Here is a 22,057-nt window from a genome sequence, read left to right on the forward strand (position 1 = left end):
GCCCATTCATTTCCCTTTTGACACACCTTCCCTCTCAGGATCCAAATAAAATCTCAGCTCAGCCACAAAAGTTTCACAGCGAGAAGAGACCCTGGAAGAGGCAGACGCCGTCCTTGCCTCTCCCTCGAGACTTGCTTTTTAGACATAGGTCCAAGGTGGATGGTGCTTCCCCCGGCTGCATCCCATTCAGCCGCCCTTTTCACACCCAGCTCCAGGTGCCGCAGGTTGGTTGAGTTTCCCAGGGGGTCCAGAGGATGGGGAAAGGATCCCCCTCCACTCACAGCACTTTCTTCCCCCTCTGCCCTCTCCTCCTCCAGCTGCTTACAGCTGTTGGTCAGGGTGGGGGGACTTTTGTATTTCTACACTTTAGACTCTGCTGGGGAAAGCGCAATTACTCGCAGTGCATTGGCATTAGGAAGTATATTTTAGTTCAATTTTGTCCAAGTTTTTTTTTGCTTTTTGTTGGGAGATATGAATACTAAGGAAAACATGCAAGAATTTTCCTGAATAATATTTTTGTCAGAAATACATTAGGATTTAGAAGGCAGTTTAGAAACATATTTTGCCTATGAACTTATTCCTCAGAGCTGCAGACATCTTGTACTCATGCAAAATGTGAAGAATAACGGGACGGCTGTCCTGCCCTGGGGACTGGAATGCTACTTGGTTTTATTTTAGCAGGAAATACACACAGCCCTGCCAATTTCTGCCCTGCTTTCCAGTGTTATAAATTGTACTTGTAATATTTGCCAGTGCAATCAAATACTATCCCGTCCCCACAAACTGGAGAATAAACTATTCCTTTAGAATACCGTTCAAATAATAATACACTTCTACTCCCTCCACCCACTTCCTTCTTTTTTTGGAAAAGAAAGAAACCTCCTCGCTGTTTAAGGGCTTTATTAAAAACTTTTAAGCAAAGGGAAGGAAGATACTCTTTGAAACTGAATCTACTGTAGGACACAAGCCAACACAAAAGGCCACCCACAGCGCAATGGGGGCCATGTGACTTCTCTGTCACATCCTGAAGCCATTTCCAGCCTGCGCACGAGTTTGTACTCCCATTTAGAAGGAGCCGGGATATATTGGGAACACACATATGGAAACACTTTCCTAGAATCCGTTTCCATGAAATCCATAAGGAGCCAAGTAGCTTCAGATGTGGTGGTGTGCCTCAGATTAGCCAAAGGGTGGCAGAGGAAAGACAGAAATCCACCCTCACAGCACTTATTGCAATTCCACTACACACACACACACACACACACACACACACAGCACACACACACACACAACTACTGGAGAAATAAATAAATAAATAAATAAATGAGAGGCTGCTTTTCTGTTCTAAAAAAAGCAGCATGAATATTCAATATTCTTATCATAAATCAGGGAGGGCCATTAATGTCACAACAGCTGCCTGCAGTGTTTTAATTAGCTCCCCCCCACTCACCCCCGCTCAGAGATCTATGGAGAAGGAATATGTGCTGCGTGGGTGTAGGTTAAGAGGCAGGAAAAAAACTCTTTATTCAACATGTGTGGCCAGAATCATTTTCCAAATTGCACATATAAATATTAATTGATGGTCATGTGAAGCTCACAAAACTCCCTTCAGATGGTACACCTTCCTTCAGCCTGTCTGTTGCAGTTGTGACACATTAAAGCCAGAGGTTGCAAACCGAATAATATCCAGCACACTGCTGTGAAGGCATCTCTCAGTGCCATAACCTGCTTTGGCCAGGAGACCTCAGGTTCAAACCCAAACCCTTCCTTCCTTCCTTCCTTCCTTCCTTCCTTCCTTCCTTCCTTCCTTCCTATCAACAAGATGCTACTTCAGAAGCAGAGGCATAGCAGGGATTATAATATTTCCCCCAAAAAAGGACAGTTTCAACAATAATTTATAAAAAACAAAGAAACAAAGAAAGAGTTAAGTTGCCTCTTCCGACTTCAGATTGCAGTCTTGAGAGAAACAAAAGGCAACCTTGGGGGAAACATCCATGGGGCTGAGCTCTATGTGCACCTGCCTCCACTATGAGAGGGAGTGCGCCTCTCTGGATGCCACTTGCTGGAAACTGCAGAAGAAGGGGATAGAACAAGGGGGTTGCGACCACATCCTGCTTCCAGGATCTGGTTGGCCATCTGGTTGGCCAGTGTGAGAACGGGATGCTGGACTAGATGGGCCTTTGTCCTGAACCAGCAGGTGAAGGAGTCACCTGAGTTCATAATACGACAGAGTGTATTAGCGAAGACTTCTTCACCCCATCCATCCATGCATCCTTCAATGCCTTAATATTCTGCTTTTTCTTCTGCATATTATGATGTCTCCCAAATCTCATTCTGTATCAAGTTAAATGAAAGTAAATGCTTTTTGGAGACAAGAGCTATGCAGAAGACTGCAAAGCTTAAATAGCAGCTCCTGTTCCTCCAACTGCAGATTTTAACATAAAAGGTGGTTTTGGATGGGGTGTGGAGGAGAGAGGTTTTGTCATCCTCAGAGTTCTATACAGAAACAATAAATATGCAGCTCTTATTCAGTTGTCATCTCCATCTGCAGTCCACCATCCCACCTTAATTGCACATTCGTTTCTGGTGCAGTGAAAATGCAGTTGTGTGTGGAAACTGTGTCAGATACATGAGATACAAAACTTATCTTCTTCATGCCCAATATTTATTTTGTGACTCTTATTATTATTATTCTTTACTTAGTTCAAAAGCCTCCTTAGTTCTGTTTGTGCAATGTCTCCTGACATCGGAGGGGCTCTCCCTCCCTCTAGCAGCTACAGATTACCATTCGCACAAGTTTTGTATTCGGATGTTATATAGGAAGCACAAGCAGACTGGAAGCAGAAATCACCTGCACTTTCTCAGTCTCCGCACAGTATTTGTAATGAGCAAAGCTACAGCTGAGCCATTACTAGCAGGCACCAGTGGGTCAGTGTCATGTCGAAGGCGCTGAAATAATGCGGCTCAGTGCTGTACTGTACATGTACAGCAAGCCATTTATGCAATACAGTTATGAAGCCAGGGGCTAAAATGGACAGGAAATGGGTTGTGTCAGGGGAGGAGCAGAGGAGCAGCCAGGTCAGTCGTGGTTTTATCGAATATTGAAGGACAGCAGCTGGACAACGTGCACAGAAAATATCTTTTAAAAATGTCATCCCACGACAATAGCTCTCCCAACGTTAGCCAGCCATATTGGATAGAATTCAATCTAGCACCGAGCATATACAAACTACTCCAGCAGAACTCAATCCACACACCCAAAGTGCTACAGCACTCGACTCCCGTGCCTACGAACCTATGACTATACAAGGGCACAGGTGGGAAAGGAGGTATTACTGGGAAACAATGGTGAAATGGCCCTTAGCTCAAAGGAGAATACACTTGTGAAACAAAAAATACCCAGCAGCCAAAGATAAGAAGGGTTCATATAAACAAAGTACACCTGCCTTCTCATAAGCCCTTTTCATATGTTCCGCTGGTGCATACAGTTCTGACCCTGCTGCACACCTGGGCTTTGGCCTGTCTGCCTTGTGCCTGCAGATGTAGATGATTCTCCAGGCAATCAGAAATCCTACAAAAGATTAGTTTTCTAAAGAATGCAGCACTCTCTGCATGTTGGCAATCCTGCAGTAGATACAGTTTCAGAAACAATCTTCCTTTGCTTTTAAAAAATGTTTCAATCGAGTTTCGAAGCAACAAGGAAATTTCTTTATTTTCCACATACAAAAAAAGGAAGTGGATGGAGTGGAAACTGTATTCCTGTTTGTGGGGATTTGACGGTATTTGATTTCACTGGCAAATACCACAGTATAATTTATAACGCTGGAAACCAGTACAGAAATGGCAATGACTGTTTTTCACGCAATGAAATAAATAGACTTATTTGTTTATTATTTCCATTTATAGACAGTTAACTATCAGGAAATCCCAAGCCACAGTGCATATTTATTTATTTAATTTATAACCAGCCCTTCCTCCCAAAGGTATGATACTGTTAATCATATTCTGGCCCCGCACAGAACATCTGCACTGCATGTCTGTAATATATGTTCACAGGAGGATGCAAAGGCAGGATTCCTTCTTGTCCCTATGCCTGTACAAGCATGTGCATGTAGACACATTACAGATGTGCAAAACCATTACTGTGATACTGCCCACTGTGTGCTCACTGAATGAACTCCTCAGCACTGCTGGACCGTGTGAAGAGGCCAAGAGGGAACAGGCGCTGGAAAACTGGCTTTGCCAGACTTTCCTTCAACCATGTTTCCCTCTGTTTCCTTTTCCTTGTAGCTGCTTGCTGAGACAATTAGAAGCAAGGACTTTGCAAAACAGCCAGAGGAGGAGTTTAAACCCAACACATACCTGATGCTTGAAGAAAATACAATCTGAATAAAAAGGACAAACAGACAAGGAAAGAGAACAAGCATCTCTTCCATATACATCAGAGGAAATACATTCCACATACCAAAAAAATCCTGTGAACTTCCCCCCTTTTCAGTTTGCACATGCTGCAGAAAAATGACAACTTATCCCTTCCAAACCAAGCCCCTTTTCTTTTTGTTTTATGGGGAGGGTTGTGTGTGTGTGGGCAGATTATCATTCTGATGCTGTCTTCCTGCATGTGAGGGAGGAAGAAGACAGAGAAAGACAAAAACAAAGGGAAACACGGAAACACACAGAGAGAGAGAGAGAGAGAGAGAGAGAGAGAGAGAGAGAGAGAGAGGACTCAGCTATACAGCTGCAATTAAAACGCTTTCAATGTGTTGTAAAGTGCAATATACAAATGTGGCACTAGATGGAAACAGTGAGCTATGCAATATTCAATGTATTTTTCAAAACTTTTTTAAAAAGCATTTTCACAGTGTTTTTTATATGTGTGTAGATTCCACCACAGACAGACAGACAGAGACATGTGTGCATGGGTCTCTCTCTGAGGCAGAACTTTAAAATCCTTTCCGTTGACTTGCATGGGGGGGGAGAAAACACTAGTATTATAGTATCACTGGCTGGAGGAGGAGAGGAAGAGTGTGAACACAAAGGAGGAGAAGGGGAGGGTGGGTGGAAAGCTTCGATGGATGTAAGACGAGGAAAGTGAACGATGAAGAAGAAGGTGGAAAGGGGCAAATGATGTTGGCAGAAAAGGAAGAGTGTAAAGATAAAAAGGAAGGTTGGAGTGAAGGGGACAATTACGGGAATGGGTGGAAGGAAGGAGAAGGAGGTGGAGGATGAAAGGAAATGAGCGGAGGGAATAGAGGGAGGGAAGAAGGGGAGAGAAGGGAGAGAAAAAGGAGCAGGGGACATGGAAGGCAACCAGAGGATGGATAAAAGGGATGGAGAATGAAGAGAAAGGCAGGAGGAGGCTGCACTCTAGCAAGCCCAGAAATTGTTTCTCTTGCATTGCTCGGCTCTCTGCTTCTTTTTCTTCACAATAGGAGGAACTATTTACTGCTGCAGAATCATTCCTCATAATTGTTTTTCTCTCTCTCTCTCTCTCCTCCATCTCTGGGGCCTGTTGTGGGGGGGGGGGTGTTAGTGGGGGAGGCGGGAGGGGGAGGGAAGGGAGGTAAGAGATGCCACACTGCAAACTACCTCACTGCAAATATGAAGAAGAAGAAGAAGAAGAAGAAGAAGAAGAAGAAGAAGAAGAAGAAGAAGAAGAGGAGGAGGAGGAGGAGGAGGAGGAGGAGGAGGAGGAGGAGGAGGAGTTTGGATTTGATATCCCGCTTGATCACTACCCGAAGGAGTCTCAAAGCGGCTAACATTCTCCTTTTCCCTTCCTCCCCCACAACAAACACTCTGTGAGGTGAGTGGGACTGAGAGACTTCAAAGAAGTGTGACTAGCCCAAGGTCACCCAGCAGCTGCATGTGGAGGAGTGGAGACGCGAACCCGGTTCCCCAGATTAGGAGTCTACTGCTCTTAACCACTACACCACACTGGCTCTCAAGAGAATAGTCTGAGAATATCTGCCATCAAAACTCAGAGGTGAACTTTAAGAATCAAATTCATCTCATCTCTAAATTTTGTACAGAATTTTCCAAGTGACTTGTGTTTATTGATGAACAAATTATTTCATATGCCAAAAATGTGGAGTGATAAAAATAAATGAATAAGGGTGCAAGTCTCTGTCTGCAGAAGGTGAGGTGGGCCTTTAATACCTGATAATTACAATTAACTTTTTGTTAGGTAAAATCCCGATCTGAATTTTATTTGACTAAAGAGCTCTAGCTGAAAAAGAGAGCTGCTCAGTTCTACTTTATTACTTTTTTATTTCATTACTTTATCAGACTTTTTAAATACAGTGGTACCTTGGTTCTCAAACTTAGTCCGTTCCGGAAGTCCATTCCAAAACCAAAGCGTTTCAAAACCAAGGCACGCTTTCCCATAACAAGTAATGTAAAATGGATCAATCCATTCCAGACTTTTGAAAACAACCCCCAAAACAGCAATTTAACATGAATTTTCCTATCTAACGAGACCATTGATCCATAAAATAAACAATGTACTGCAGTTACACAATCAGCCAGTAGCTGAACTGGGCTCCACACAGTCTCTCTCTCTCTCTCTCTCTCTCTCTCTCTCTCTCTCTCTCTCTCTCTCTCACACACACACACACACACACACACACAGGCAAAATAAATAGCAAAAACAGATAGACCTCACTGTAACACTCCAAACGAAAGTGTGGCACTCAAATCAGAAGCGTAACACTCAAAACGGAGCACATTCGACTTCCAAAAAGTGTTTGCAAACCGAAACACTTTCTTCCGGGTTTGCAGTGTTTGGGTTCCAAGTTGTTTGAGAAACAAGGTGTTTGAGAAACCAAGGGACCACTGTATATAAAAAGGCTTCTCAAATATTCTGTCCACTTTACTGTTCCTCCGAGATACAAAAATGGAACATATCCACCATGTTCAGAGCCCCAACGTTGTAGCCTCCCATGTTGAACAACCGGTTGAATTTAGTTTTTGAAACTAGGGTGGTATGATGTGTTCCTTTTCAATGTCTGGAATAAGACATTTTGTTGTCCCCCATTAAGAATTAGCATATTGTTTACACAAAAGCCAAAAAGGCCAGTTAGAAATAAATCATTACAAAAGCAGCTCAGGCTGCAAGGCATTATTCCAGTTTAAGTTAATATAATTTTAATGAGCACTTCAGAAAAGGGATATGGTGCTTATGGAAAATGTCCCTAATTAATATCAGACCTTAAATTAGGAATAACAAAAAAGGCAGTATCATTTGGTCTCAAGCTGGAACTCAAGTATATTTTGGCATCATTACTAACTGTTAGCAGCAAGTTCTGAAAACAGATGCAAATCCTGATATGTGCCCTAAATATAAAACACATTGCACAAAAAAGCTCAGATAAAACATATATCTATGCACTCACACATTGATTGTAGTGTGCTATTTCCTGTACTAGCAACAAATATATTCTATTTAAGAAAGTTCCAGCAGTTTATTTTCTTCCGCTAATAGTTTTTAAACCTAAACTGCTAAGAGCATGAGTTCTCTCGTCTTTTTCTGTCACAGATTTTTTTCTGTTTTTTCCCCTCTTTGTCAAAAATGTTTTTTACGGATGGAAGTGATTATAACATAATATTTAAATAGTCGTCAACAACAACAACAACAACATATTCATGTTATCTATTTTGGGGCTTGAATCTGGTTGTTAGAGGCTAAATCTATCCAAAAACCATGACCACAATTGCTAGAGAGCAATCTTAGAATCACAGAATTGTAGAACAGGAAGGGGCCCTGGGGGTCATCTAGTCCAACCCCCTGCAATGCAGGAAACTCAACTAAAGCATCTATGACAGAGATGGCCATCCAAATGCAAAGCATGTGGAAACATATCCAGAGTCATTCTTGGCCACGCATACTTTTCATCCACTCCTTCCAGGCACAGTTCACCATTTAAAACTCCATGTTCAAGCACCCTTTTTATCTTGGGGACTTTCCCCACAAAAACCTGCTCTTTAAAGCTCAACTGGAGCAAACATCAATCTGCAGGAAACCCAAATTGACATTTGAGCACTAAAGAGTGGGGTTTTTGTGGGAGAGGATCCTGGACACAGAGCTTTTAAGCATAGGCTTGTGCCTGGAAAGAGCAGAGCAAAAATTAAGTGTGGATAAGCCCCCTTTTTATACTTCTGAAATGTATAAACTGGACTCATTTTAAATACACATTCTAACCAGCCAAATGATATGATTCAAGCAGCAATCCAATAAAATCCTGCTGACTAGTCCCATTGGTTTTCAACAAGTTCCTTGCTAGCATATTAACACTGCAGTGGTGCCTCGGGTTACATACGCTTCAGGTTACAGACTCCGCTAACCCAGAAATAACGCTTCAGGTTAAGAACTTTGCTTCAGGATAAGAACAGAAATCGTGCAGCAGGAGGCCCCATTAGCTAAAGTGGCGCTTCACGTTAAGAACAGTTTCAGGTTAAGAAAGGACCTCCAGAACAAATTAAGTTCTTAACCCGAGGTGCCGCTGTATTTTTACTTTCCAAAGTGCTTTATAGTCTTCATTGCATTTGCTTTCGCAGCCATCCTATACTGATTTGCCAGTCCACTAAATTACAATGCAGTAGTGATATCATGAAGTGCAAGTAGATAAATAGGTACCGCTCCTCCGGGAAGGTAAACGGTGTTTCCGTGCGCTGCTCTGGTTCACCAGAAGCGACTTAGTCATGCTGGCCACATGACCCGGAAGCTGTCTGCGGACAAACGCTGGCTCCCTCGGCCAGTAAATCGAGAAGAGCGCCGCAACCCCAGAGTCGTCTGCGACTGGACCTCATGGTAAGGGGTCCCTTTACCTTTAACACTGGTTTTTATTGGTCCATAATAAGGATTAAACAACAATTAAAATTCAGTCACATTTAACAGCCAAACTGTGGCTAACTTGTACATTACTGACTACTAAGGGCAAACTTTGGGTGACATTCTGGCTCCACTGAAATCAACTGCAGAACTTTTCTTTATTTCACTGGGGCCAAAATTCTCCCCTTTACTTTAGTTTTTACTGGACTGGATTCCATTAGCTTTCCTATACTTCCTCCCTGACAAATGTACAAGGACTCTAATTGTTCACATGCATCTGTAAGTTCATCGTTTGTTCACATACGAGCACATAAACACCATAACATTTTTCCAAACTATATATACACACACTGTGGCTGCCAGATGTATCATTTTAAAGATTCCTGTTTTATTCTGGTCTATCTTATGTTGCAACACTATGGCTTTCCAGGGTACTACAGCTCTGAATGAACCTTTTAGTTTTCACTAAACCAGCAGCGCATTGTTTTATGTTATGCATACACAGTGCTATTTTCCTAGAAAAAGAGTTGCCGGAACTCCCAATGAGCACCCCTCTGGTTCTCTTAGAATGGCAATGGCAGCCACCTGAGAGGGACCATGCTAACAGAAACAACATAGGCCAGGATTGTGCAAGATTCTGCGTATAAGAGAGTTTCTTTTCCCTTCCTTCCCAGTATAGCTCAGAAGTGCTTCTACTGATGGGAAATGACAGAGAGAGAATGAAGGACAGGGATCAAGCCAATAACACAATCTACTGGATGAATAGGTAGAGCAGGTTTGTTCAACAATCGGGACTGAATATGAAGTTGCTGAGCACCAAGGCAGGTGGCCAACACAGTGGCAGCAATGGGGAAGACCTCAAGGAGACCCCAAGAAGAGCTGCTTCACACATTGGAAGCTTCTTGGCATGTCCCCAGGCATCTGAAGTGAAAGAGGATGCATGTGAGCTCTGGTGGGAGGGTGTCATGATATTTAATACAGAGAACAGCCCAAGCTCTTGTTTTATTTGAAACAGATTTTAAAACAGCAGCCCAATATTGATATGAATATACCTAAATATTGTAATCACTATCAGGGATAGGAGTAAATATGAACAAGTCTCAGAGCCTCTTCCAGCACTGCCATAGTGGAATAGGATTTGCTAGTTTTGGTGCTTTCCCCTCAACAAAAGTTGACATGAGCAGTCAGGCGCGACGGGTTCCTTCCCACATTGGGGCTGCCCGGTGAGCATGTGTGGCGTCATGCGCGTTGCACATGTGATGTCACCTGGAGGCGCAGCATGTGATGTCATACATGTGACGTGTTGAGTCGCCCGGCCGGGAACCAACAGTGAACCTTTAGTGGCGGCTCAGCACCCAGGACCCCCCAGAGATGGCGCCGATGTGAGCAGTACAAACCACAAATGACACAAGTGTTTCATAGTAAGTCAATAAATGTGAAACCTACCTGTGCAACATCTGAATAGCTAAGGAATATCTGAATGGCTGCTTCTTCCTGGCATTGTTCCTTATTTATATTGGCAGCTTTCTCTCTGTTCTCCTTTTGATCCCCAGTGTCCAACAAACATTAATACTCTTATTAAACTTTGTGGGTTTTTCCTCATCTCTATGCTTTCTTTCTTATGGCTCCTTATATGTGAAAATTCCTATTTTTTATATATTCAGCTGGCCTCTTCTTTGTTTCACTTTAAGAAATTATCAAAATGTCATCTTTCTTCTTGCACTTCATTTATAGTTCCCTCTTTTCCTCCAGCTTCTCTCTCGTTTTGTCTCCTGATTTTGCACCCCCTCTTGCATATTAGGCACTTTTAAATAATAAATGCTGGCAGTAAAAAAAGATGGAAGTGGGGTCAAATACTATGCTTTCCTCTCCCTCCCCCTTTGTGAACTCTGTTTATCTACTCTGGAATTTGTATCATTTCAGATTTTATAAATACCTGTTCTAACCTCTTATTTTTAAAAAGTCAATCCTGACTTGCTTTTGGTGTAGTTCTGTGATGCCCCCTGCTCCATGAAACTCACAACCCTGCTTCCTGAGCTGTGCATTCACACACACACACACACACACACACCCCACACCCTTTTTTTTAAAAAGGGGGAAATACCGGTATATGGAGAAGAGACCCACCCAGAAGAATGAACTTCCCCCCAAAAGGTATTGGTCAGACAAGGGAGAGAGTTTTCTTGCTTCTTGCTTGCTCTGCTTTGATGGTAGGACTTCTAAGCACTCTGGCTCTTCCGCATGTTAGGCACTCAGGTCTGAATGCATCCTGACAAGCCAGGGCTGCAGGGCAAGAAGCTCCCACAGCTGCTGCAGCCCCAGCCAAGCCATACCCCGCAGGTATTGCCAGTGGCGACGCTGCAAAAATAACTGATTTGACAGCCCAACCCTATACAGGCTACCAGGAGACATGAACTAAATGAAATATGATTGAAAGCGAAAACCAATCATTTGGGGGGTTCAGTTCAAACAAAAACAAGTTTCACAATTAGAAGACAGAAATGGCTGGCTGCTGTTTCCAGAAGTCATGAATTCAAATCTGTCTAATTTGGACATGTATCCTAATGTTTGATGGAACACTAAATAGCTAAGATGAAAAGGATGGGCTGTTATTGCGTGGGGGGGGGATTATCTACCCCTAAGTTAAAAGAAATGAAAGAAACCAAGCTAATAAAATTGTATAGGCATCTTGGCTGGCGTTCAGCCTGTCAGAGATTCAGTGATGTGAAGTTAACATTTTTTTTATAGCACTGAGCTTTTTAGAGAAGGGAAAAACAAGCTAGGTGTTCACTTAGCTGGCTGGGAGTCAAACAGGTGCATGAGATGAGAGTGTGGGAGACAATCACTGAGCCTTGCAAACTTGATGTAGTGATAAGGAGAGTCTACATTCTGCACACGTTAAGAATGAATCACAGCGCTCCCCTTATGTTACACATAGTTCAGACAGACGGGCTACAACTGTGTTTCCACAACTGCCTCTTTAGAGCTTCGGGGTAGCAGGGAGCAGGATTGCCGCCCTTTGTTTAGGTTCACCACATATGATAAGATACAGCAGATGACAATATGCCATGTTATGTTGCATTACAATACAGCAGGAAGGTTGTTTTACCTAGAGATGGATCACAGAGTGCATAAACTACTACTACTACTCCTCATAATAACAACAACAGTACTCCGCCCCAGTCACTCTGGGCGGGTTCCAACATAATAAACGCACAGCAAAACACCCAGCACTAAAAACGTCCCAATACAGGGCTGCCTTCATATGTCTTTGTAAAGTTGTATAGTTGTTTATCTCCTTGACACCTGATGGGAGGGCTTTCCACAGGGCGGACACCACCACCGAAAAGGCCCTCTGCCTCGTTTCCTGTAACTTCACTCCTCGCAGGTCAATTGTATTTACATTGCAATTCGATACTGACTTACCTGGGAATAAGCCCCACTGAACTCAATGTGATTTACTTCTCAGGAAGCATGTACAGGACTGCGTTGTGTATTTCCACAGATATTTTGCTTCCTTTTTCATGAGACAATTTGTCTAATCCATTCTATAACTGCATTCTACCCCTAAATAATGCAGGTGCTGATATGGATCTGAAGTACACAATAACTAAGCTAAGCAGCTTTCTCAAACTATTGCCTTTAGAGGAACAAACGTGAGCCTTGGACCAAGCTATTCCAGTTATGGAGACTTTTGGCTGTAATGAACAAACTAATTTATGAGAGTGAAGCAAGGCTTTCATCAAAAAGAAAAAAGAAAAGAAAAAAGAAAAAAATCCTTCCAGTAGCACCTTAGAGACCAACGAAGTTTGTTCTTGGTATGAGCTTTCGTGTGCATGCCCACTTCTTCAGAGACACTGAAACAGAAGTCACCAGACCCTCATAGATAGTGAAGGAGGGACCAACTAAGTTTGTTCTTGGTATGGTCTGGTGACTTCTGTTTCAGTGTATCTGAAGAAGTGGGCATGCACACGAAAGCTCATACCAAGAACAAACTTCGTTGGTCTCTAAGGTGCTACTGGAAGGATTTTTTTATTTTTAATTTTGTTTTGACTATGGTAGACCAACACGGCTACCCACCTGTATCAAAAAGAAAGAAAATGTAAAGCTGTTTACGTAACCCACACAGGGCAAAGAATCCCCGGTTCTGAATATAGTGTGAAGCAGAGCCATGAGATATTGTGCCTTCAAGGGATCACCAGACACTCAAACCACAAGGCCAAAGGAAGACGGGTTTGTTTTTTAAGGGCAGGAGCTCGTACAGCAACCCCCCAACAGTTTTTGCTAACCTACAAATGAGAGCAAAAACACTGCAATAGGCAGGTGTGCACCTTCTAAGCAGCCTTAGCCTTCCTGCTGCCACCTGAGATAACTAGTGGAGTTCCAACATGGTCTTTACCTGAGAGCCGCCTGGGCACATCGGTGATGGCTGGAAGCCCCGTGCCTCTTGTGGAGGACAGGGGAGTTGTGGAATGAATGGAGGGTGAAGTCATCTGGCTCAAGTAGGAAGGGTAAGACTGGTCATAGGACCATGGAGGGGATGACTGTGCTTGTCTGGGGTCTAAAAACAAAACAAAAGAGAAAATAATTTAAAATGAAAGACTTGTAAAGAGGAGCAGCTGGTGAAATTAGGAAGCCTAAGCACTGTTTCCTCACAAAGAATGAGAATGAGCAAGTAAAAACTCCAAACATTTGGGTTGTGTTTTCTTAACGTCTCCATGGCCTATCTAATGCTGTTGGGAAGTGGCAGAATTGGTGGGTCTTCCAAGGAATGAATGCAGCAGCGTGGTCCTACCCTGAGTACGTCCCCCTGAGGTCAATTAAACGTACTCCCAGGTGAGCATGTATACAATTGCAACTGAAGACATTGGGACTGGATTGTCAAAGCAATGGCTCCAGCAGGGGTGCTAACCTCTCCTAGATCAGAGCTGGGTGAGAGAATAAGGGTGTTCCATAGGGTTGTTCATTTAGCCAAGATTTCAATTAAATATTCACTGAGAAAGGATGTGCAAGGAGATGATGGAAAGTGCAAGTAATTGTGGAGAGTTGGGGAAACTGATGTGAACGTCTTCAGGACCACGGGGAAGCTGAGAGAAGAGATTTCAGAGTTAGGTTCAGTCACTGTTCCAGAAGTGTTTGATATCTTGAATCTTCTGATAGACTTGGCAACTCACAACATGGATACTGTAGATCTCCAAATGGAATAACACTTTTATCCAAAAGAACTAACTCGTATCTCGGCAGCATAATTTATATTAGAAGAACTACAGGTGTGGAGATAAGAGAGGCAAAAAAAGCCGATTACTGATGATTAGATATGTTGTTTTCCCCCCAAAAATAGAATTAGACATTGGTTTTAGTTTTGGGTGCCTAAATTTTAACTTTAATTCTTTTTATATATGTTTTATCAAAGTGATAATATTGGTCCCTGTGAGTTGTGCTATTATATCCGTGGCCTGTATTGGGTTATCGTTTTATTTGATTTTATCTGATTTTTGATTGACTGCTTGTTTTGTATTGTATGATTGTATTGTATGACGGGCGCAAATGCCGAATAAACACCTATCTGAAATCTCAGAGAGGCAAAAAATCTAGGCTTCCCCCTCCCACTTAAGACAACCCTCTGGGGAAAATATCTAACTTCTTGGAAACCTATCTTTAGCCAGGACTCCTGGGGAAAGCTATAATGCAAAATCAAACTAGAAGCAATGTTTTGGAAATGAATGGTCCATCCAAAAGCTGGATCATGTGGCAAAATAAGATAAAAGCAAAAAACACTCTAGATCATGCAAAAGCATACTTATATTGCTCCTAATTCAAACTGTATGTTTTTTGCTACATACTGTTATTAATAAAATATTTTCTTTTTAAAAGCATATAATAATATGCCCAAACATAAACAGATTTGAAGTTTCTACCACGGCAAATTGACTTTCCACTAAAAATGTGGCTTGCCTCTTCAAGCAGTTTAAGGAAGTGTGAAAAATTAAGCAAAACACGAGGCTAAGCAAGTTCTCCATTATGCATATATACAGTATGGTAAGGCTGCGGGCACCATTACAATTTAACCATCCACATTTTATTTTGCTCTTCTACAGCTAGCTGAAAGCTCTGTTAGTATCAGTATTATCTTGCGTTATTTCCTTTGAGGGTGGAAAAGTTATCAACATAATACAAAAGGCCTTCCCACGTGGCGGGAAGTGTTTCAACAGAGTCCTCTCACTCAGTCTGACTAGTGGCAAATCACCAGGGATTCAGACGAGGGTCTGCGCAGCCCTCCCTGGAGATACGGGGAATGGAGTCTGGGACCTTCTGCAAGCAAAGCAGGTGATCTGCCACTGAGGTACAGTGGTATCTCGGGTTAAGAACGTAATTCATTCCGGAGGTCCGTTCCTGACCTGAAACTGTTCTTAACCTGAAGCACCACTTTAGCTAATGGGCCCTCCCGCTGCCGCTGTGCCGCCAGAGCACGATTTCTGTTCTTATCCTGAAGCGTTATTTCTAGGTTAGCGGAGAGTCTGTAACCTGAGGTACCACTGTATACCTTTCCCCACAAATAGGGTTGCCAGGTGTCCACTATTTGAGTGGACAGTCCACTTTTTTCACATTATGTTCACTATTCCCCCCCCACACACAAAATTGTGGACATTTTTTATTCAAAAGCTTTATGATGAAATGGTATTTTAATAAGTGTTAAATGTTTGTAAGAAAATACATAATTTAATTTAATTTAAACCCCACCCCCACCCCGCTTGTTCACTATTTTTGGGAAGCAGACCTGGCAACCCTACCCACAAAAGTGAATCAGATAAGAATGTGCCATTAATTCCTTTAGTTATTTGACTGGGGGGAAACTCATTTCTGCATGTAAGCTCCATTACCTATAACTCAGCATAGGTCTGATATACACCACCCTGCTTTCCACTAAGAACTCCAGAGGGGATTCCCCCTGGCAATACCCACTAAATAAAGGTAAAGGTAAAGGACCCCCTGTAAAGGTTAAGTCCTGTCAAAGGCGACTATGGCGTGTGGCGCTCCTCGCTTTTCAGACCAAGGGAGCCGGCGTTTGTCCACAGACAGCTTTCCGGGTCATGTGGCCATCATGACTAAACCGCTTCTGGCGCAATGGGACACCGTGACAGAAACCAGAGCGCACGGAAACACCGTTTACCTTCCCGGCGCAGCAGTACCTATTTATCTACTTGCACTGGCGTGCTTTCAAACTGCCAGGTTGGCAGGAGCTGGGGCAGAGCAACGGGAACTCACTCTGTCGCAGGGATTTGAACCGCCGACCTTCTGACTGGCAAGCCCAAGATGCTCAGTGGTTCAGACCACAGCGCCACCCACTGAATACCCTGCTTTGAACTGAATGATAACCTTATTATGTATTTTCCACATAGATATGTATTTATCTGGGTTGCGATGGGTAAGAGAAGGAAGAATACAATGAAGTTGGCAAACATGTTCTTTTTCAATGTTATCTAGTGATTTTCTGATGAAAACAGGATTTCCTCTTCAATATTTATGTTGTTTTCTTTATAGTGCTTAAAAATCAAAAATATATCCTACTTTAAGAGAAATTGCTTTCTGATATCTGTGCCTCTGGAGTCTTACGGGCATAGTAAACACGGATCAGTCTAGATACTCGTACTTTTTACTCTTTGTAAAGCAGCAAACCAATTCTGGCTTTTATTCAAGTCTTAACTGTATCTTTGCACAGTTTCCAGCCTCTGTTTTGTAAAATAGTAATATGATAACTAGATGGCAGAAGAAACAAACCCTTGTCAGGAAATTCACATAATTATAACAAAATCCTCTTTCTCCCCTTCTGTATAGAAAAACCTTGAAGTTTCTGCCATCCCCCCCCCCCCCAGACATGATTTGTTTGAAGAGATGTCTAGAACTCTGATACTTCCCAACGCAAAAAATAACTGTATATCAGATATATGAAGGAGGCAGGGAAGCCTTTCATTTTAATTTTGTAAGGATTTAATTTACAGTAGGGCTATCTCATATAAATGATTGACCAAGAAAAAAACACCACTCCAAAGTCAAAAGGGTGCTTTCTAAATGCAGTGAACTTCTTCAAGCGTGTAGGGGCTGGCATTACGTTTACTCCAACTGCATATTATTTTACAGCACAACAATAACACAACAAACCATTTAGAGAAATGTAAATAATTGTACATTATTATTTTTTAAAAGATGTTCCTCTGATTTGGCAGAGAATTATCCTGGGTAACGAAAGCAAGCTGACAAATTAGCAATGGGCCACAACAAGCATTTAAAGGGATTTTAGGGACCCACGAGACACTGAGGTCCAAACTGTGTATTCTCATTATGACTTCAGGCCAAATAAAGACCATATAAGAATTTAAATTGCACCACAGGATGTTTAGTATAGTGATTTATTTTACTGAAATTGGGAATGCTTAAATGCATTGCTGTGCATTTAATTCTGGAATGTTCCCCAGTAACTCTCCTGTGATTGGTTAACTCTGGTCACGTGGGAGGTATCTTACTACATTTCCCACTTTGTTTTCTGTGTGTGTGAGTGACTGGGCTGTATTGGCTGCATTTCCATGAACATTAAAGAAGAGACAGTGGTAGATAACACACACACCCCTCTCTTTCAATGCAACAGAGAGGAGTGCTGATGTTTCTGTGTGAATTCATGTGGCAGAAAGAAGTACAGAAGTTGATGTTCTCCCAAAGTCCCCCCCAAAAGGGGCACTCAAGCGCACGCAGTACCGGCCCCTCTTTTTGTTGTTGTTAAAAAGTGTGGCACTCACTGTAACCACTTCATGGTAAGTACGGACACCTATTTTTCTAGGGGAAGGCTGGGGGCACGTACCGAAGGCTGAGTGCAAGCACTGGAAAGAGAGGAAGGCACAGCAGGCACAAGTTTATTCGCGAAGAATGAGTGTGAATGAGAGAATGACCAAGTGGAGCCGACCGCACCTCAAGCAAAATGTCAGCCCAGCGTGTGCATAAGCCCTGCAATGTGTCCAAGAACAACCCTCAGCAACGGAGACACGGCTTCTGTCCCCTGACGGCTGCAGTCATGGCAGTTAACAGACAGCCATCACAGCCCTTCTGACAACAGATGGATGCTACTTTCTCCTGACTGATATCTTGCTGCACATTTGATTCTTCACAGACAAATCTGATGATTTCCAATGTAAGGCTTCAGATAGTGGACTTCTGCATTCATTCTTAATGGTCAAATCTGTTTTCAGTATGATATGTGTCATCTGTACACCAGGGGGGAGGGGCAAAAGGGGGCATGTGCTCCATGTGACAGGTTGCCGGGGGGGGGGGGCACACACCAAAATTTCCAACTAGCTGGGAAGCAGGAGGAAGCTTTCCCCAATGGAATAGCTCATTCCAAGGGCAGGGAGCTGCTTCTCATCATCCCCCCAGCCTGAACCAGAGGGAGGTCAATGGTTGTTGCTGCTCAGCAACTGTGATACAGGAATGGCAGGGATGAGCAGGGCAAACATGCCAAAGGGAGGCAAAACTAAACTGGTCTAGACTTTGTGGTGATTCTGCTTTGATTTGTTATTGTTCATTATTACATTTTCCCCTACTACACTATGTTTTTCTAGCTTCCATACTTCTTATTTATTTCAGATTTTCAAACATACAAGTGCTTCATATGCCTTATCTAGCTGCAGTCCTTACAACAACCCTGTTAGGCAGGAATGAGGAGCCTCTGATCCACCAGACGTTGTTGGACGGCTGTGATGGTTGGGGCTGAGGGGAGTGCAAGACTCATAGGTTCCCTAGCCCAGTAGTAAAGCAAGTCAGTATTATTACACACACACACACACACACACACACACACACACACACACACACACCATAGTGCAGGTTGGTGATTGTGTTGGGGGCTGAAGCTGACAGAGAGCATCTTGCCTAAGGCCTCTAAACGAAATCACAGCAGATCCAAAATGTGAACTGTGGACGTCTTGATTTATAGCACGGTCTCTTATTAGCACAAAAATTCCTAACCCTGGCCACTTCTGACCTCCTGATATGGAGTGTTCATCCACACCCTATTTTTTAAAGTCATAAAGAAAAGTCAGCACCACCCTATTCAACTATTTTGTTAAATCTTCATTTTTAATTGATTTGTATTCTTTAGAATTTGTGCTCTCTCCCATCTGGAGCACACATCTATCTAAAAAATTCAAATATGTGCGTGAATAGCAAACAAGACTCTTTCCCCTATCCCTCAAACCATTGTTGCGGGGCATGGGAACCTGTGGCCCTCCAAATGATCTGGGGGTCATGTGTTCCCTACAGATTAATTATAGGGCATAAATATGGCACTGGGTTGTGCCTGAAGAATGGAAGCGTTGCCATATGGCAACAATGAAGTTGGGACACACCTGTTTGTGACTGTGTGGCCAGGCCCCTGATGATGTGGTAGATGTTAGGGTTCAATATAGCTGTTTAGAATCGAACCAAACAGAACCACTCAAGGTTTATAGATAGACTGAGAGATCCATGTAACTTACGTATCTAGATACCTGCCAATTAACTGATATAAATGTAATGGGTGACAGTGGCAAACAGTGCCACTCGGCTGCCCGGGGCAGCAAACGTGGAGGCACCCCTGGGTGCAGGGCGTCACTCCGCAGCGTGTGTGTGTCCTGATGCAAATGGCGCATGTGCCACGGAGGCGAGGGGCAGGCCAGCGAGGAGGGGCATTGCGTGACACCCCTCCTCGCTGGCCCGCCCCTTGGCTCTGTGCTGTGGCAACCGAGCGCTAAAAAAGCCCTTTTTAAAAAGGGGGGGGGGAGCAGGCGCCGGCGGCCGGCCAAGCAAGCAAGCCATCCGCTGCCGCGTGCCAAGCAATGTTTAGGCTCGGCTCAGCTTTGCTTTGCTTTGCACCGATCGCGGGGGCAGGGCCCCACCACGAGTGTCACCCCCTCAGGGCGGTACCCCCTTGCTCCGCCCCTGCTGTGTGAAGTGGTTCTAAGAGAATAGCGTTGTACAGCAAGTTTTGCAGGCATTGCGTTTTGCATGCATGTCTTCTTCGCTTGGAAGTCTACTTCGCCAAAGACATGCATTTATTTAGCAGTGTAATATAAAGAGAGTAATGGCCACTGAGGAATTGCTCAGGTGGCTTTTCCTGTCCTTATTCTCTTGCTATTTCAAGTGGTGTGTGTGAGAGACCCAGTCGTGTGTGGGTCTCTGTGGGCCAGAAGCTCCAAGCTCACTCACAAGTCATCATGAGTTCTGACAAGCACAGCATGCTTTCCCACTTGTTAAAGGCAAAGAAAACGCAAGAACCCCCAGAGCTGTTTAATCAGAAGGAGACTGGTTTTGCCCAGAGGAATGCTCAGTGCTGACATGGGAGGAGGGGGGGGAAAGCACATACAGATGCTAGAGGAGCAGGAAAAACACCCTGCGACTCACCCATCCTCCCTCTGTCCTATATAGCAGATAGTCAAAAGCAGACTAACCAGCGGAGAAAACTATTAAGTTTCTGAATAGCAAAACAGGGCCATTAAAAATATTTGGGGGTGATTACTAACAGCAGCCCTCCTTCTGTAAACATTTCTGTTCCCCCTGCATGAGATGGACAAAAACCGCTGCCTTCATAGCAGGTTATTTAGAGGGAGGCATGTTGCTCACTTCTTTGCTGAACTTCATGCATAGCTTGGCTCCAACAAGTAGCTAAAGGGGTGAAGATTTAAATAATATGCAAACTGCAAATTCCCTACCGTGTAGGTTCTATTAGAACAGGAAATGTCAAACATCGCTTATTCATTTCTTCCATGAGTTTACTGATACACTGACTGTTATGACAGGCGTTGCAAGTTAGCTGACCCTTGTCTTCACTGTTTTATTCAAAGAGGCCCAATCAACATGCAGGCCAGGGTGGGAGTGACAGCTGTTGCACAAGAGTCACACTCTCTTTAGTGTTTCACGTAAGCAGACACAAATTCAAGTTGCACTCACAATAGTCTTTCTAGTGTCCCTTCAACTAATTTTTAAACCACTTGTTGCCTCTCTGCCTACCTGCAGCACTTTCACAAGTGTGGTCAAGCTGCTGAGATGCCACGACATACATGCCTGAGATGACCAACATACTAACTTCTGAGAGGTGGCACAATGGAATATTTCAAAACAGCAGTTTCCATGAGGAAAAGTGTGAGTGCAAATTTATAATGACTGCTCCCCACATCAATTGGGGGGCCAATTTGCATGGTCGCGCGCAGCCCCCTGGATCCCAGTGTGCCTCCTGGTAGTTCGGGCTGGCTTCATCCTCCCCATGCTGGATACCTGGCGTCTCCGCCTACCTCAGCAACTGCCCAATCTCACCTGGGCAGGGCGTTGCCAGAGGGATTGGCCAGGTAAGGGGAGGGACCACCCTGCCCACACAATCGAAGGCGTAGCTTACCCGTAAGTGGCAGTTGGACTCCAGAGCTTCTCCCACCCTCCACTCCCTCAATTAACTCTTATTTGGCAGGTTAACCTCTTCTCCACAGGTACGCAGGCGCTGCTATGCCAAGGCTGCTCTTGAAGGGCCGGAAAGGAATTTCCCTGCATTGGCAGGTTTTGCCTTTCCCGTAGCAATTCGTCACAACTTTGGCGGTTGCAGGCCTTGGGCGGAATCCTTTAGTCATCTTCCTAAATGGGGAGTGGGGCCGTGGGGCAGTGACCCCACACCCCCATTTCGGTGGTGATACCAGGGTTCCCAGTTAATTGGGTCTGGGGGGAGGTTGTCATTGCTCTCCCCCACCAGCTGCAGCAAATGGGGGGCGGGCTCTCTGCTTGAACATATGTTCTCCAGAGCCAGCCCAATCCCCACACATTCTGGATAACCCTGAAGTCTCCCAGACCCCCGGCCGGGGGCTAGGATGGAAAAATGCCCAATGCCTGAGCCAAGGTCTCCCTACATCTGAATCTTAATAAAGTTGTGTCCAATTTTAACCCCATAGCACGTTGTCTAGAGTCATTATTCACTCAGGGGACGCCCAGGAGTCGGGGGGGGGGGGCTCCGCCTGTCCATGCAAATATTTTCTATATAATTTAAACAGAAATGCAATACATCTCATCATAGTTGGGAAAGCACCAACTGACTGGTATGTCTGCTCAATTTGCTAACCAAGCACTGCTAACTGTTGATGGGCAACTTGAGGGCTCCTGATCTCCCTTTTTATGGTTGTTTATCTTTAAACCAGACTTGGACCAGACAGCCCTCAAGCAGAGCAC

The 22,057-nt window shown here is 43.9% G+C and overlaps 1 protein-coding gene across 4 annotated transcripts in view; it reads right to left on the reverse strand.

The window, feature by feature from the left end:
* Positions 1 to 22,057, reverse strand: part of RUNX2 (RUNX family transcription factor 2) — a 178,747-nt gene that overhangs the window by 11,157 nt on the left and 145,533 nt on the right. For 3 of the 4 annotated variants that reach the window (XM_033145591.1, XM_033145593.1, XM_033145590.1), the window contains exon 6: positions 13,227 to 13,388. The exons of the other annotated variant lie outside the window; for it this stretch is intronic. In XM_033145591.1, the coding sequence (XP_033001482.1) occupies positions 13,227 to 13,388 (162 nt within the window). The remainder of the gene's footprint in view (positions 1 to 13,226; positions 13,389 to 22,057) is intronic. 4 annotated transcript variants of the gene reach the window in all.

Source organism: Lacerta agilis, chromosome 3 (genome assembly GCF_009819535.1).
Source record: "Lacerta agilis isolate rLacAgi1 chromosome 3, rLacAgi1.pri, whole genome shotgun sequence".
Lineage (NCBI taxonomy): Eukaryota > Metazoa > Chordata > Lepidosauria > Squamata > Lacertidae > Lacerta > Lacerta agilis.